This window comes from Chrysochloris asiatica, unplaced genomic scaffold (genome assembly GCF_000296735.1).
Source record: "Chrysochloris asiatica unplaced genomic scaffold, ChrAsi1.0 scaffold00252, whole genome shotgun sequence".
Taxonomy (NCBI): domain Eukaryota; kingdom Metazoa; phylum Chordata; class Mammalia; order Afrosoricida; family Chrysochloridae; genus Chrysochloris; species Chrysochloris asiatica.
In genome coordinates this window covers 3,383,301-3,400,172 of record NW_006408770.1, presented here as the reverse complement: position 1 = coordinate 3,400,172, position 16,872 = coordinate 3,383,301, and the positions used below count along the sequence as shown (strand labels likewise).

General features: G+C 37.3%; 1 protein-coding gene across 2 annotated transcripts in view; it reads left to right on the top strand.

Annotated features, from left to right (window-relative positions):
* The window catches only part of ATRX (alpha thalassemia/mental retardation syndrome X-linked), a 335,048-nt gene that overhangs the window by 126,881 nt on the left and 191,295 nt on the right, over nt 1-16,872 (top strand). For both annotated transcript variants that reach the window (XM_006873737.1, XM_006873736.1), the window contains 3 exons: nt 14,213-14,354; nt 15,557-15,666; nt 16,556-16,702. In XM_006873737.1, coding sequence (XP_006873799.1) covers nt 14,213-14,354; nt 15,557-15,666; nt 16,556-16,702 — 399 coding nt within the window. The remainder of the gene's footprint in view (nt 1-14,212; nt 14,355-15,556; nt 15,667-16,555; nt 16,703-16,872) is intronic.

Below are 16,872 nucleotides of genomic sequence, written 5' to 3'. Positions count from 1 at the left end.
TTTTTAATTGGGTTATTTGTCTTTTTTTTGCAGAGATGTTTTAGTTTCCTGTATATTTTAGAAATGAGTCCCTTGTCTGATGTGTCATTGCAAAAGATTTTTTCCCATTCTGTGAGTTCCCTTTTTACTCTTCTGGTGTAGTATGTCCCACTCATCTATTTTGTCTTCTTTTGTTTGTGTGGTTTTCAAAATGTCTTGTAGTCTGTATATTCCCTTAATTAGTGCCCTCATATTTGTCCCGATTTTTTTCACTGATGGTCATCATAATTCTAAGATTCACATTTAGGTCCTTAATCCATGATGAGTTGGTTTTTGTATAAGGTATGAGGTGAAGGTCTTGTTTCAGTCTTTTGCAAATCATTTTGCAGTTCTGCCTGCACCATTTGTTGAAGAGACTATCACCTCCCCATGCGATATATTTAGGTGTTTTGTCAAAAATCAGTTGGCTGTATTTAGATGCATTAATTCCTGGATTCTTGATTCTGTTCCATTGATCTATGTATCTTTCATTGCACCAGTATCAAGCTGTTTTGACCACTGTAGCTGTGTAGTAAATTTTGAAGTCAGGAAGTGAGAGGCCTCCAACCTTATTCTTCTTAAGCAGTGCTTTGCGTATTCTTCGTCTCTTTCCTTTCCATATAAAGTTTTTTCCATCTCTTTGAAGAATGTCCTTGGAATCTGGATTGGGATTACATTATATGTGTAAATTGCTTTGGGGAGTATTGACATTTTCACAATGTTCAGTCTTCCTACTCAGTAGCATGGTACATTCTTCCATTTTTGTAAGTCTCTTTTGTTTCTTGTAGTCACTTTTTGTAGTTTTTCTTTGCATAGGTCTTTTGTTTCTCTGGTTACATTTATTCCTAGATATTTCATCCTTTGGGTGGCTATTTTAAGTGGTATTGCTTTCCTAATGTCCTTTTTAACACTGTCATTTTTGTTATAGAGGAATCCAACTGATTGTTGTATGTAGATCTTATATCCTGCCACTTTGCTGAATCTTCCAATTAGGTCTAGTAGCCTTTTTAATGAGTCTTTGGGGTTTTCTACGTATAGGATCATATCATCTGCAAATAGGGAGAGTTTTACTTCCTCTTTGCCAGTTTGAATACCTTTAGTTTCCCTGTCTTGCCGTATAGCTCTTGCTAAGACTTCCAGCTCAGTATTGAATAGGAGTGGTGACAAAGGGCAGGCTTGTCTGGTTCCTGTTCGCAGAGAGAAGGCTTTCAGTTTCTCTCCATTGAGAGTAATGTAGGCTGTTGGTTTTGTATATATGCTCTTTATTAGGTTGAGGAATTTCCCTGCAATTCCTATTTTGTTGAGTGTTTTTATGAGGAATGGATGTTGGATTTGTCAAATGCCCTTTTTGCATCAATCGATGTGATCATGTGGTTCTTTTCTTTTTTCTTATTTATATGGTAGCATAGTGGTTACGAATCAGGCTGCGAACCTTAAGGTCAGCGGTTCGAAACTACTAGCCGCTCCGCGGGAGAAAGATGAGGCTTTCTACTCCCGTAAAGATTTACACCCTCGGAAACCCTGTACAGGGTCACTATGGGTCGTAACCGACTCGACGGCACTTAACAACAACAACAACAACATATGGTGGATAACTTTGACCGTTTTTATAATATTGAACCATCCTTGCATCCCTGATATGAATCCCACTTGATCATGATGTATTATCTATTTGAAGTGTTGCTGGATTCTGTTGGCTAGGATTTTGTTGAGAATTTTTGCTTCTATGTTCATGAGGCATATTGGTCTCTAGTTTTATTTCTTAGTAACATCCTTCCCTGGTTTTGGTATGAGTGTTATTCTTCCTTCATAAAATGTATTAGGAAGTTTTCCATACTCCTCTATCTTTTGGAATGATTTAAGTAGAATTGGTGACAGCTCTTCCCTGAATGTTTGGTAGAATTTTCTTATGAAACCGTCTGGGGCTGGACTTTTTTTTGGTTGGGAGTCTTTTGATGATCTGATCTATTTCTTTTTTTGTTATGGGTGTGTTCAGGTTTTCTACTATACTGTGCGTAAGATTAAATAAGTCGTGTTCATCTAAAAATGTGTCCATGTCTTCTAAGTTTTCAAATTTTTTAGAGTACAACTCTTCATAGTGTTCTGTTATTATCCTTTTGATTTTCTTTGGTTCAGTCGTGACATTGCCCATGTGGTTTCTAATTCGTGTTATTTGTGTCTTCTCCCTCTTTTCTTTTGTTAAGCTTGCCTATGGTCTGTTGATTTTGTTAATTCTTTCAAAGAACCAGCTTCTTGTCCTGTTGATTGTTTTATAGTTTTTCTGTTTTCTATCTCATTTATTTCTGTTCTAATCTGTACTATTTCTTTTCTTTTGGTGGCTGTGGGTTCCCTCTGTTGGTCTGTTTCTAATCGTTGTAGATGCTGTGTTAATGTAATAATTTTGGTTCTCTCTTCTTTTTGGTTGTCTGTGATTATTGTAATAAATTGTCCTCTCAGTGCCGCTTTTGTCCTGTCCCAAAGATTTTGGTATTTTGTGTTTTCATTCTCATTTATATATAGGAACTTTGTGAATTCACGTTTAATTTTTTCTAGTACCCAGTCGCTTTTCATCAGGGTGTTATTCAGTTTCCATGTATTTGGCTTGGTTTTCCTATTGTTGACTTCTAATTTGATAGCATTTTGGTCTATGAAAATGCTTTGTATTATTTTGATATTTGTGAATTTATGGAGATTTGTTTTGTGGCCTAAAACATGGTCTTTTCTGGTGAATGTTCCATCTGTACTGGAAAAGAATGTGTAATGTGAACTTGTTGGGTTGAATGCTCTGTACACATCTATGAGGTCCAGTTGTCTGATTGTGTTGTTTATTTCTTCTGTGTCTTTGTCAAGTTTCTTTCTGGTTGTTCTATCAATTTTTGAAAGTGGTGTATTAAAATCACCCACTATTGAAGATTTATGTAATTTTTCTTCAAATCTGTTAGAGTTTGCTTTATATATTTTGGAGCTCTTTCATTGGGAGCATAGATATTTATTATGGTTATTTCATCTTGTTCAATTGTCCCTTTAATCATGAGAAAATGTCCATCTTTATCTATTATGCTTTTTTTTTCCTTGATGTTTATTCTATCAGAGATTAGTACTGGAACTTCTGTTCACTTTTTTTTTTGCAATTAGCGTTGTATAATTTTTTTTCCATCCTTTGATTTTTAATCTGTTTTTGTCTCTATGTCTGAGATGTGTCTCTTGCAGACAGCGTATTGAAGGATCTTGTTTTCTTATCCGTTCTGCCACCCTCCGTCTCTTAACAGGTGCATTTAATCCATTTACATTCAGTGTAATTATCGATAGGTATTGATTAATTGCTGCCATTATGTTTTTTTTTGTGTGTGTGTGTGGTTTTGCTGCTTCTTTGTTCTGTGTGTTTTCCTTTGTTGAATTCATGCTTTTTGTGTTCTTTCTTGTGAGTGTCCTCATAGTTTTAATGTTTCCATGTTTTTCTTGGACTTTCTTTCTCTTGGTATGTTGTGAAGTATTTATTTTCTTTGAGGTTGCCTTATAGTCCAGTAACTTTTCTCTCCATTTAGTGCAGTCTATTTTATCCTGTAGTCGACCTCACCTTCTCACTATCTGGATCTCTGTTCCTGCGTGTTTACCTTCTTTTACATTATACTTGTTTTGATCATAGACTGATCTCCCAGATTCTCTCAGTTTGTTCTTGTAGTTTTGTTGTGTTCTCAACTCTTCCTTCTGTTGACTTGATTCAGGGAGGTGCTGCCATGTATGTCAATCTCTGGTTATTGTCTGTTCTTTTTGGTTCTCAGTCCACAAATCTCCCTTTAGGATGTTTTGTAACGCAGGGTTGGCTTTGACAAAATCCCTTAGCTTGTGTTTATCCTGGAATGTTTTGATTACACTGTGATATTTGATTGATACCTGTGCTGGATAAAGGATTCTTGGTTAGAAAATTTTTTTTCCAGGGTTTTATATATGTTTCCCCCTTGCCTTATTGCTTGCTTGGTTTCTGCTGATAGAGCTGAGCTCAGTCTGACTTGCTTGCCTTTGTATATGACACTTCTGTTTTCCCTGGCTGCTTTCAGAAGTGTCTCCTTGTCATTGATTTTGGAGAGCTTGACTATGATATGTCTTGGTGATTTTCTTTTGAGATCTATCCTTCCTGGAGTTCGTTGAGCTTCTTGGATGTTTATCTTTTCACTTTTTAGGATGTTAAATTTTCTTGCAGCAGTTCTTCAACTATTTCCTCTGTGGACTTGTGGGATTCTTCTTGTTGTGGAATGCCGATAATTCTTAAGTTATTACTCTTCATGTTGTCCAACATGAATCTTAGACCTTCTTCAGAATTTTTTATCCTTTTTTGTGTTAGTTCTTCTATCTTAGTGGTATTGAGAGATTTGTCTTCCAGCTCACTGGTTCTCCCTTCCATGTCATCTATTCTACTCCACTGTCATTTCAGAGTGTCCTCTATTTCTGATATTTTGTAATTGATTGGTTGGACCTCTTTCTGTAGGTTTTGAATTGTTTCCAGTGCTGTATCTGTCTTATTTGATTATTCCTCTAGCACTTTCCTGATTTCTTCCTTATTTTTCCGAACTACATTGTAAAGTGTTTTAAAACATTTTATGATCATTTTTCTGAATTCCTTCTCAGGCATTTCCAAGGCCTGCCCTCCTTCCAGAATGGAGTCCAGGTCTACTTCTAGGTCATTTGTTTGAGACATTTTATCTTGTTTCTGGACATGTGATGATGTGGTCATCTGATTTTGCTTCTTGAACATGTTCAGTGTTTATCTGTGTCCTTAAGATTTCATTGAGTATGTGTTTTCGTTTGTTTGTTTTTTTTTAATGCTTTCTGATTGCTTCCAGGAAGATGTGCGCAGGATTTGGGTTTTCGTTTTCACGCTTCTTGCTGTTTAACGCAGAGTAACTTTTTACAGGTGTTGTCTGTTTCCCTGGTTTATGGCAGTTGGTATTGGTTCTTGCATGGGTTTTGGTGTTTTATAGAGTGTGATTTTAGTTTGGCTGTATGGCAGCAGTTGCTGACTGTTCTTGTGTAATATAGGGAGATAAAGAGCCCTCCAAAGGCAGAAGGGGCAGCATATAACAGCAAAACAACAGCGGCAGGGTGGGGAGGGGTAGTGAGAGAAAGAAAAAAAAAAGACTAAAAAATAGCAACAAGAAAAGCAAGACTGATACTGCAGTCTCTATTCACAGTAAAGGGAGAGGATGGAGAGAAGAAAAAGAAGGAAAAAAATATCTGTAGCCTAATATAAGTATGACTTTAATATCCTGTCTTCAGCTTACTGCCTTAAAAGCTGCCCAAGAGATTCCAAGATTCCAGTGTTTGTTGTTTTGCTACACCCCAGGCTCCACTCCAACCTTTGGCCTCTTTTGGTTTTAAACTCTCTTTCCCTCCCTACAGCCCTCTCCTTCTCTTTCGCATATTAAAAAACAGAACAAAAAGCAAACAAGAAAAGTTTAGGGTCTGCTCTTGGGGTGAATATCTGTCTGCCGTTTGGTTTTAAGTGGAAACTGTCTCTTTAAATTTCGAGGAGATCTGCGCACTTGTGTAGTAGAACCCTCCAAGGGTGGGACTGGGGTGTCCACTAGCTCAGGCACCCCTATAATCACCAGAATGGAGTTATGCAGATAGCAAGGGACGAATGAACTGATACCAAAAAAAAAGTCCACACATCTATCTCCCCGGCTCTGCCAGGCGACTGTGGCTGGTCTGATCTTTTCCCCACTTGGCCCTACACAAGATGGCGGTTACTGGAGCAGCTGAGCATCCCGAATCCAAAAGCAATGGATTTCTTGCTTCTGCCACCAACTCCCCCAGCTGTAAGTCTTCCAAACTTCTAAATATTCCTTTATATGTGGTTCAGAGTTCTGGGACCATCCCCTGAGCTTCTTGGTCCTGTATTCTGTGTTGTTGCTGACAGAGCTTGTCACTGCACTTCCACCCGATCTGCCATCTTGTCTCTTTTCTTTTTTTAAAACGTTTTACAACATTGGTCTCACACAATGTTTGTCCTTTTGGAGTTTACTAATTTTTCACTAAGCATAATGTCCTCCAGGTTCAACCATGTTGTGCGGTGTTTCACAGATTCATCATTATTCTTCAACATTTGATAGAATTTCATTATATGTAGGTAACAAAGTTTGGTTAACTATTTATATGGTTGATGCATTTTTAAGCTGGTCTCATATTTTCAATATGTCTCTTGTAGACAGCATCTTCAAGGATCCTGTTTTCTTATACATTCTGTTCTTTATGTCTTTTGGCTGGTACATTTTATCCATTCACCTTCAGTGTAATTATTAATAGGCATGGATTCATTTTTGTCATTTTTCTGTGTGTGTGTGTGTGTATGTGTGGTGCTTCTGGATTCTTTGTTCCATTTAATTTTCTGCGGAGTTCATTCTTATTTATATGTTTTCTTCTCATTTTCATTTCTGTTGTGTTAATGTTTATTATAGCTTTTTAATTTTCCTCTTTTAAAATTATGATGTGCAGGTGTATTATTATTATTATTATTCGAGGTTACCCTGTAATTTTTTTTTTCCAGTTTGAAACAGCCTTTTTAATCTTAAAATCTACTTAACTCCCTTGCCATTTGGAGGTTCTGTATCTGTACTATTCCTTCTTTATGTTTTGTAGTTGACTGCGTTATACATTGATATCCCTGGTTCCCTATTTTCAGTCTTGTAAATGTCTTACTTTAAATACTTCTATATGTGGATTGAGCTCTTGGTGGTGGTATCGTGTGTGGTAATCTCAGGTTATGTCTGCTGTTCGTTTTCAGTTCAAAGAAAACCCTTTGGCATTTTTTTGTAGCTTTGGTCTAGTCATTGCAAATTCCTTTATCAGGAAATGTTCCAATTTCATTGTCGTAATTTAGGGACAAATTTCCTAGGTATATAATTCTTGATTGATAAGCTTTTTCTTTCATAGTTTTGTATATATCATCCCATTGCCTTGTTGTCTACATGGCTTCTGCTGAAAAATCAGAGCTGTCTTAGTCATTTTCCTTTGTAGGTAACTGCTTTTTTCCTTAGCTGCTCTCAGGATATTTTCCTTGTCTTTGTTTTTGGAAAATTTGATAACGATACGTCCTAGTGATTTTCTTTTAGGATCTTTCCTGTTTGGGATTCATTCAGCTTTTTGTATCCTTCTTGTCTTTTCATGATGCTAGGGAAGTTTTCTTCTATTCTTTGACAATTTTCTCTGTACTTGTCTCTTCCTCTTCTGAAATTCTGATCACCTGTAAGTAGTTCCTCTTCATGGGGAACCACAAATTGCTTAGGCTTTCTTTGGATTTTTTTCATTCTTTTTTCTGATTGTGTTTCTAGCATACTAGTTTTGGGAGAGATTCATGTTAAAACTCACTAATTTGGGCTTTCATTGCTTCACATCTACTTTTTTGCCCTTTCAATGTATTGCCCATTTTTGAGATCTTAGTATTAATCTTCTGAATTTCTAATTGTGGCTTTTGTATTGCTTTAAAATTTGCATTTGTTTTTTGTGTTTGTTCTCCTAGTGTTGTCCTGAATCATTCTATAGTTTTTGTGTTCTTCCTGCTTTTCATGATATTCCTATTGCTCTTTTAAAGGTACCTAGTTATCGTACTTTTCACAAAATTTTCTGTTATTTCCATTACCTTTTATTTTTTATAAACATTTTGTGCATCTGCATCTTGCTCATTTGTTTTAGCCATTCTGTCTTGTTTCCTCATGTGAACTAAAATTGTGTGTTGTCTCTGGGCATTGTGGGGTTGTCATATTTGCGAATGCATACCATGTAATTGTTAGACCCTCAGGGTTGAAATCTCTAGGTTCTCCTGCAATTCAAGGAGCTTGCATATTGGTTGTGGAAGGGATGTGACAGCAGAGTTCCTGGCCCTAGATGGAGTCACCATTGTCCTCAGTGTTATTTATGTTCAGGGTACTCAATCCAACAGTAGTTTGTCAGGGTCCCTGATGGATCTGGTTTCAGTGTCTGTTAGTACTACGGTAAGCTTCGGGCAGCATGACTGGTTAAATCCTGATCTGGTGACTCTGTGAGTTTTGTAGGTCTGGATTACAGCCCACCTGAATCCAGGCATCAAAGCAGCACATTAAAGCAGTGCAACTGGTCCCCACCTCACACTGGTGTGGCTTCCAACCAACTAGTTATGAATTTACAGAGAGCAGGGTTTGCTGAAGATTGGGGCTGCCACACTCTGGTCATCAGGGGAGCATGGGGGGGGGGAAAGGAAATTGCACCTTTCTGTTGTTGTTAAGTGCCGTCAAGTCGATTCTGACTCATGATCACCCTGTTTAGGGTTTCCAAAGTATACCTGATGAGCTTGAACTGTTGATCTTGGGGTTCAAATCGACATTGCGGTCCAGCACATTAACCCGCAGCGCAACACCTGGACTATGAAGCTCGTGTGAATGTGCTTTGCCAGACTTCCCTCCACTTCCAAAGTTGCTCGCAAGGATTTGGAGCCACATCTGAACAGCAGTTTACCTATCTCTGTGCCTGCTTGGCTTCTACATCCAGCAAGCAGTCCATCCACCTTGTTAACCTTTCTCCTGAATGCTTACCCATCACATTTGTTCTTTGGTTGTCAGAAACCCCCAGAATTTTCTACTCTCAAAGTGTAGCATCTACCCTGTGGCTTTGTTTTTTTTTTTTCCCCCATTGCTTGTTTTTGTTCATTATTTTTTCTACACTTCTTCCTCTCTTTACCTTCCCTTACTTTTTGTGCTTTCTATCTCTGTATTCGTTTTTTCTCAATGTCTCTTCCCTAGTCTTGCCCCCCCCCCCATTTCTCCTTTCTACTCTGTGGTCTCATTCTGTTTTCTTTTACTCATCCCTTTCCAACTCTGTTTAGTGTGATTTTTCTTTATTTGTATTTTCTCTCTCATTTTTCTATTCTGTGATTTTATTTTCTCTCCATACTTTTCCTTTGTGGTTACTGTATTCATTTTCTAGCTGTTGCTGGGGTTGTTTTTCTTTATTTTATTTTTTGCCTGTTTTGTTTTTGTCTTCTTTATTATTTCTTTTTTTCCCCCTTGCCTTATCCAATGGGGGACAGCAACCATTTCCTTACAGCCTAACCACAACTGTACTCTTTGTAATCAGTGGGTAAGAGAAAATGCCAGCTGCCATATACCCAATCAGTAACAACAGTTAACACCAGCCAAACCCATCCTAAACTGAGCTGTAAAAATGGGGAACTGAGCTGTTCACATGCCTCCATTATCTAATCACACCCACTAAGGAGGCAGTTGGTGAGTGCCTAACTACATACCAACATATACTCATCAATTAAATACAAGTACAGTGAAACCACAGTGTCTCAGAAGCAACAGAGAATTTCCATTTACAAGAAGGAAAAAGAGTGGCTAAAGAAATTCACCTATGGTAGAGGCAGAAAACGCTTCTTAGGAAAAAGAGGCATTGGAACACCCTGAAAACAAATTCAAGAAAATTATTATTTATGTAAATTCAAATGATTAACAGAAAGATAGGAAAAACCAAGAAGAATTGTGGAAAACAATACAGGGGCAGACAGACAAAACAGATAAATGATTGTTGGAGATAATATGAACCCTACAAATAGGAATCCATATTAATAGATGTAGTTCCTGTTGGTCTAGGTGTTTTGTCTTCTGTGCATCCTATCCAGAAGTAGTTTGGGTAGACACTAAAGATGCTGGGATTTAGGTCTTTCCATCCCAGAGGTCATTGGGGATGAGAGTTACCACTAGTCCTGAGCTGGTCAGAATTGTCTCTGCAGGTGTGGAACCACCCTCAGTTGAATCGAAGTTTGGGGTTTGTGCTGATAATTCCCTTCTTACTTTCATGCCCCGCACTACTGCATGGCTCACCACAATTCCTCCTCTGGAGAAAGCAGGATTTTTACTGAAGTGTACTCACATGGGCATTGGCTATTCCTCTGGTCACCAGGGTAAAGTGATCTTGATCTTGATCTTCTGTATGAATTATGTGTTATATTCATGGTGAAGAACCACTAATTCCTAAACCTGATTACAGCCTTTAATAACAAAAGTATCATTTGTGAACATATGATTTTGAAATCTTAATTAAAGCCTTTTGTATTAGTTTTTATTATTGCATAAAATTACCACAAACTTAGCCAAAAACAATACAAATTTACTAGCTCGCAGTTCTGTAGGAATAGGAAATTGGAAGTGGGTTGATTGAACCTGACTCTGCTGGGTCCTTTGATCAGGGTTTAACCAAGTGTAAGTTAGGGTATTAACTGAAGCTGCCATTTTTGTCCCTTTCAAACTTACTTGGTAGAATCCATCTCCTTTCAGTTGTAGTACTGTCACATTTAGCTACTAGACACTGCTCTTTAATGGCAGTTTGCTTCATCTTTAAGACCAGCAGTAAAATGGTCTCTTTCTTCTACTTCAATTTCTTTTGAAAGGATTGATGTTGATTTGGTCATGCTCACATAGATAATTTTCCTTTTGATTAATTCAAAGTCAACTCAATAATCTAATTATGGGAATTATTTTCCATCCTTTTCACAGGTATTGTTCATACCAAAGGAGAGATGGTATTACATATGCTGTTTACATCAGAGGGTGTGGTAATCTTAGGGACCCTTTTAGCATTCTGCCTACTACAATTTGTAAAGAAAGAGGTCAAGATATTTAAGAGAATTTTCTGTTTTGACTAATGGCTTTTGCTCCCACTTTCTGAAGCTGAAGCAACTTGACAGCACTTGACAACAATAACATCTGAAGCTGGTGTACTTCCAAGCTAGGAACACAGTAATAATTTAATGAATACTTAATGTGTCCCAGGTACTTTTCAAGTATTGCCTTATTGGATATTTACTGTTCATTTCCTCCTGAGTTTCTAGAAACTAAATCTACGAGAATTTAAGTAACTTGTAGAAATGGACTCTGCGTCTAAAGTGTTGTTGTTGTTAAGTGCCGTCAAAGTGGTTCTGACCCATAGTGTTTTTTACCCAATCTTCCATTGATGAGCACTTCTATTGTAAATAGTGCTGTTATGAAAATTGGTGTGTATATATCTACTCGTGTTCTGGCTTGTGTTTCTTGTGGCTAAATACCAAATAGAGGAATTGCTGGATCATAAAGTATTTCTATTTTCAACTTTCTGAGGAAGCGCCATATTGTTTTCCATAGTGGTTGGACCATTTTGCAACCCTACCAGCAATGGAGGAGGGTCCCAGTCTCTCCGCATCCTCTCCAGCATTATCGTCCTGTACTTTTTTGATCTTTGCTGTTATTGCTGGTGTGAGATGATATCTCAATTTTTTAAAAATGTTTTTATTGTGAATTATGTGATCATTTACATGGGAGAACATTAGCTTTACATTCATCTTATCATATATTGTTTTATTGCCATGGATACAATCCCCTCCATGCAACATCAACCAACCAAAGGGTTGATGATGCATGTCCCCTGGTCGTAATCACACAGCCCCTCTTCTTCTCTGGGTCTAGAGTTCCCAGCCGCTCCATCTCTCCACGTCATCGTCTCTGCCTCCATCTCTGGTGTCACTGTTTCTCTGGGTAGGGCCCTGTACTCCGTTCTTCCCCCTTGATGGTCCCAGGGACCTGTGCTCCTAGACTGCAAAGTCAATCACTCCCTTCCTTTTGCTACAAAACCTCTACCTTTACATTTCCAACCCTCACAATCAGTCCTGAAAACAACTACTTACTTTGTATCACAAGAGACCTATCCCCATCTCCTTTCATCAGCCCCGCTCAGACAGATTGGATACTACTAAGTGGAGATTCTACCTTCCTGGATCTAGGGTCCCTCTTGAAAGCTTGTAAGTCTGTCACTTCTTGACTTTGTAGCACCCCCATTTTGGGTAGCCAATGTCCAAGTTGCCCATCCCTGTCTTCTCTGTATATGGAGGGGGTGGGGATGATCCTTGCTGTAAAGATCTGTTCCCTCTTTTGAGCTACTGCATCCATAGGTGTCGGTCAAGTTCATCAAATTGTATCAGATTACTCTTTTTTTCCTCTTCTGTCTTCTAGTTGAGCTCTGATCATTTAATTATTGAAGCCAGGTCAAGTGGATGTTATCGGCAAGTGTGGATGTTCTTATGCATATGCCCTCTTCTTATCAGCTGGACGCTTCACTCTCCACTCTAGTCCTCTATGGCTATGTCACTGACTCTGGGCCCAAGAGTCCCCATGTCTTGCCATACTGCTGGCTAACCAGGTTTCCACCCAGGTTCACCAGAGTCTATTGAACGTTGTAGGTCTTAGCTTGCAGCTTCATTGCTGTTTTTCCCTCACTCCCCTTTATTGGTGACAAATGTGGTCACCAATCAGAGCGCATGTCTGCTCCTGTATTCCCATTGAGTCTTAGTCTTGGAAGGGGGTTTGCCCTGAAGGGACCCAACCACTTGCCTTGATGTATCCTGGGCGAGCAACTTGTTTGTTCTTGTAGTATTCAGCCGGATTATTGTTTTGTGTTTTTCCTGTTGGTCTTTCTTTCAAGAAGTATCTTCTGTTCTTCTAGCTGCTCCGGGTTGGTCTGTTTTTCCTATTTGAAATTTCTCACCTCAGAAGATTCTGGATGGGGTTCAGGTTTCCACCTATGGTCTTAATGTAATGCAGAGGCTCCGCAGGAAGCCTCCTTCACTGGGCATGTTGTAGCCCCATTTTAGGTATTCCAGTCAGTTATTGGCAGAAAATGAACTTAAAAAAAGCTTTCTATGGTGATATTTCTGGTTATTCCTTTCCCTTCCCCTTAAGTGTCTATTTTATAATGGTATGCCAGGGAAACCAAGATTCCACACACAGCCAAGCATCTTAACATTATTTCCCCCCTTTTCCCATTCCAACCATGTCTCAAGACTTGTGTACCAGAACCCTGTTGTTCCAAGGTTGTGCATTCTCAATGTTGTTTTGATTTGCAGCTCTCTAATGACTAGTGATCATGAACATCTGTTGTGTATAATTATAAAATGATCAATCTTTTTTGTTTTTCATAAAAACTTTTTACACAAGAATTTCTTTTGATAAGGTAGTATTGTGTAGTGGTTACGAGCATGGATTTACTCTCTGAGCTCAATTCTCAGTGTTGCCATACCTAATGACCTTGTATAGGTTACTTAACTTTTCTCTTTCTCAATTTTGTTTTGTTTTTAATTTGTAAAATGGGAATATTAGTACCTGTCTTATACAGTTATAAATTATGCAACGGATAGAGGGTTTGATAAGCCAGAGAATGTGTGTAAGTGAGCATATAATCACGTATGTTTAAGCTTTCTTGAAAATGAGAAACTTGAGATATTTGTTTTCCTCTCATAATTATAAAAGATTGCATGTTTGTTATGCTTTTGAGTCTGTGGGTCTCAAATCAGTGTTTCTAAAAGTTTCTCCCCTTTATAACATTTAATTTACAGTTGTTTTTTTTATCCTCCAGTAGGGGTCTTATTGATATCTTTGACAGGACACTTTTTGTAAACTAACTTTCATATTTTCGAGTATTTATATTTATATCCCCCTTCTCCCTGCATTAAATACCAGCCTTGACCTTCCATTTTGTTGTTGTTGTTGTTAAGTTCCGTAGATTTGGTTCTGACCCATAGTGACCTTGCATAGGGTTTTCAAGGAGCAACTGGTGAACTTGAACCGCTGACCTTGCAGTTCAAACCATCTGTGCAGTCCAGCACATTAACCCACAGGGCTACAGCAGGACTCCACCTTAATCTTTACTCCTTAGCAAATCATTTCAAAATCGGTCTATAATCATCGACATAGAAGCTAAGATTAAAATATATCACAAAATGCCATTACAATAACCTACATGCCCTAGCACATTTTCAAAATACCTTCTAATGGAATAGGACTATTCCTAGTTGGGAGCTAGATTTTAACTCTGATACCATAGATTAGTTTTGTGCACTGCCTGTCACTTTTTGTCTTAATTGTACCGAACACATCTATATTTACAGATCTATTGTGAGCAGCATTGTGTGAAATATCTGGCATTTCCACAGTGATTGAAAGTTCTATCCAGTGTTTTGATTTTGGAAAACATTAACCTATAGTCTATCCTGGCTTTATTGAATCAACATATTGAATGTGTGGTGCGAGAATAAATATATCTGTATTTTGCAAAAATTCTGTTGGTAAAATTGATACTCCACCATTACTTGTAAAATTTCTGTAAACTTAACTGTCAACACCTTACTTTCTTGTAGGTGATTGAAATTGAAGATGCATCACCTACCAAGTGTCCAATAACAACCAAATTGGTTTTAGATGAAGATGAAGAAACCAAAGAACCTTTAGTGCAGGTTCATAGAAATATGGTTATCAAATTGAAACCTCACCAAGTAGATGGTAAGAAATTATTAGATATATAAATAATGTTTAGTTAAATTTTACCTGTATTTCAGTGCCTCCTATGGACCTCATAATCAGTGATATATTGGTAAGCAAAACACAGTTCTTGCCCTTATGGAGGTCTGTGTGAATGAGGCAGAACAAAATTGAACAGTATAAAAGATGAAGGTATTGCTACTTGTAGGTGGGTGTGTATCAGTATTTGTATTTCACCTGTTCATCTAGTCTGCATTTGTAGGCTAAAGGGAGTCGTGTTGGGGAAGTTGAGACAGGCATTTCATATTGTCTTCGACTCAATTATGAATCATTGCTACCTTGTACGACAGAGTAGGATTGCCCATAGGGTTTCCAACGTTGTTGTTGTGTGCCGTGGAGACGGTTCCAACTCATAGCGACCCTGTACAGGGTTTCCGAGGTTGTAAATCTTTACGGGAGCAGAAAGCCTCATCTTTCTCCCGCAGAACAGCTGGTAGTTTCGAATTGCTGACCTTGCGGTTTGTAGCCAGATTTGTAACCACTACGCTACCAGAGCTCTTAGGGTTTCCAATAGTGTATGTTTATGGAAGCAGATTACCACACCTTTCTCCTAACAGCAGCTCTGATGGTTTAAAACTACTGGCCTTTGGGTTAGCAGTTGAGTGCTTAAACGTTGTGCCAAACCTTGTTTAGGAAAATCTATTTCAGCATATTTCAGATATGTTCTTAATAGTATTTCTGCATTCTATTAAAAACTGTCCGTATCTTACTGGTTTACTAATGTGGGGTTAGCAAGTTATTTTTAACTCTCTCTCTCTGTGTATGTGTATGAATGAATTCATAAGAGAAGTTCTACAGTTCCTATTCTGTGTGTAACTACTCTTATAAAAGTGGGCATTTTTTTCTTCCCTGACTGACTCATGAAAGTATATTTGATAGGAAGCTCTTTGGATAAAGCTTTTATTTTAGAATACCCATATGTGTCTTGGGATCATACTAGGTAATGGAGAAGTTCTTCCATGAATCTCATGTTATTTTTACGTGTCTATATTCACTACATTCTTTCTAGCTTATTTTAGTTGAAAAAAAATTTCCATTACATTTAAGAAATTCTTTAGGTCTGAATGTTTTGTTCTGTTTCTTCAAAGTTTTATATGTAATTTTGAGGGAAGATTTTAAAAATTTGACCTTTATATTTATCTTAATGAAGCTGTCACTTTTAGGTGTTCAGTTTATGTGGGATTGCTGCTGTGAGTCTGTTAAAAAAACAAAGAAATCTCCAGGTTCAGGATGTATTCTTGCCCACTGCATGGGCCTTGGTAAGACCTTACAGGTAAGAACTAATGAATGTGAAGGTGTTCTGTATTTGTGCAATGATTAATTCAAGAAATATATTAGGTTCTGTTATATCCTAGGCATGTTTTAGAGCTTGAGATATATCAATTAAGAACAATAACAAGATCCCTATCCTGAAGGAACTTATATTTTAGAGGTAGAGAAAGATATTAATCAAATAAAAGAACAAATGTATACTTTTAGGTAAAAGTGTTATGAGGGAATAGGGAGTTAGAGAAGGCATGTTTTAGGAGGTAATGTTTGAGGAGAGACCTTACAGTAAGTGAGTAGGATCGGAGGCATGGGTATAACAAAAACGGCAAAGACGAAAGTGAAATGAATTTCTTTTATAACTTTGAAAAGCTCATAAAGGTACAATAATGGGAATGTATTTTTAACTATTAAAGTTATTTCATTTAAGAATGGCAAGGATTGTGGCAGAGATTTAGAATTAGTGACTATATTTGTATTTATACACCATAAGAAAACGATTACAGATTCTGTGAGCAGAGTACTTTAAAATAAAAATATCTGTCTAACATAATTATCTCCTAAATGGACATACATTTGTATTTACTAGAAGGCAGTAGGAAAGTTATGTGGAAATCAGGATCTAGACCAGTAAAGCTGTCGTAGAATGGTCACATCTTATATTCTTATGGATCATAGAATCATGGAGGTATAGAGCTTTAAGAAACGTATACATCACCTAGTTGAGTGCCCTCATTTTTCTTATGTCTCTTTTCTGGTTCTTTGTCATGTTTGAAAATTATTACTTTTGGTTGCTTGTTTTATTATTTTAAATAAAGTTGACTTTGTAATTATAAGATTGATTTATTAAATGTTTGTAGATACTTAAGATGGTAACTTAAATCTTTTCTTTTTAGGTGGTAAGTTTTCTCCATACAGTACTTTTGTGTGAGAAATTGGATTTCAGCACAGCTTTAGTGGTTTGTCCTCTTAATACTGCTTTGAATTGGATGAATGAATTTGAGAAGTGGCAAGAAGGATTAAATGATGATGAGAAGCTTGAGGTATCATATTTTAAATGTTTTGTATTATTAAAATAACAATGAAATTCATAGAAGAAAAAAACATTTAAATTACCAGTGATGTATTTTTTTTTTTTATTAAATGTTTTTATTTTGGATTGAGTGAAAGTTTACAGGGCACATCATCAGCTTCACATTCAACCATTCATATA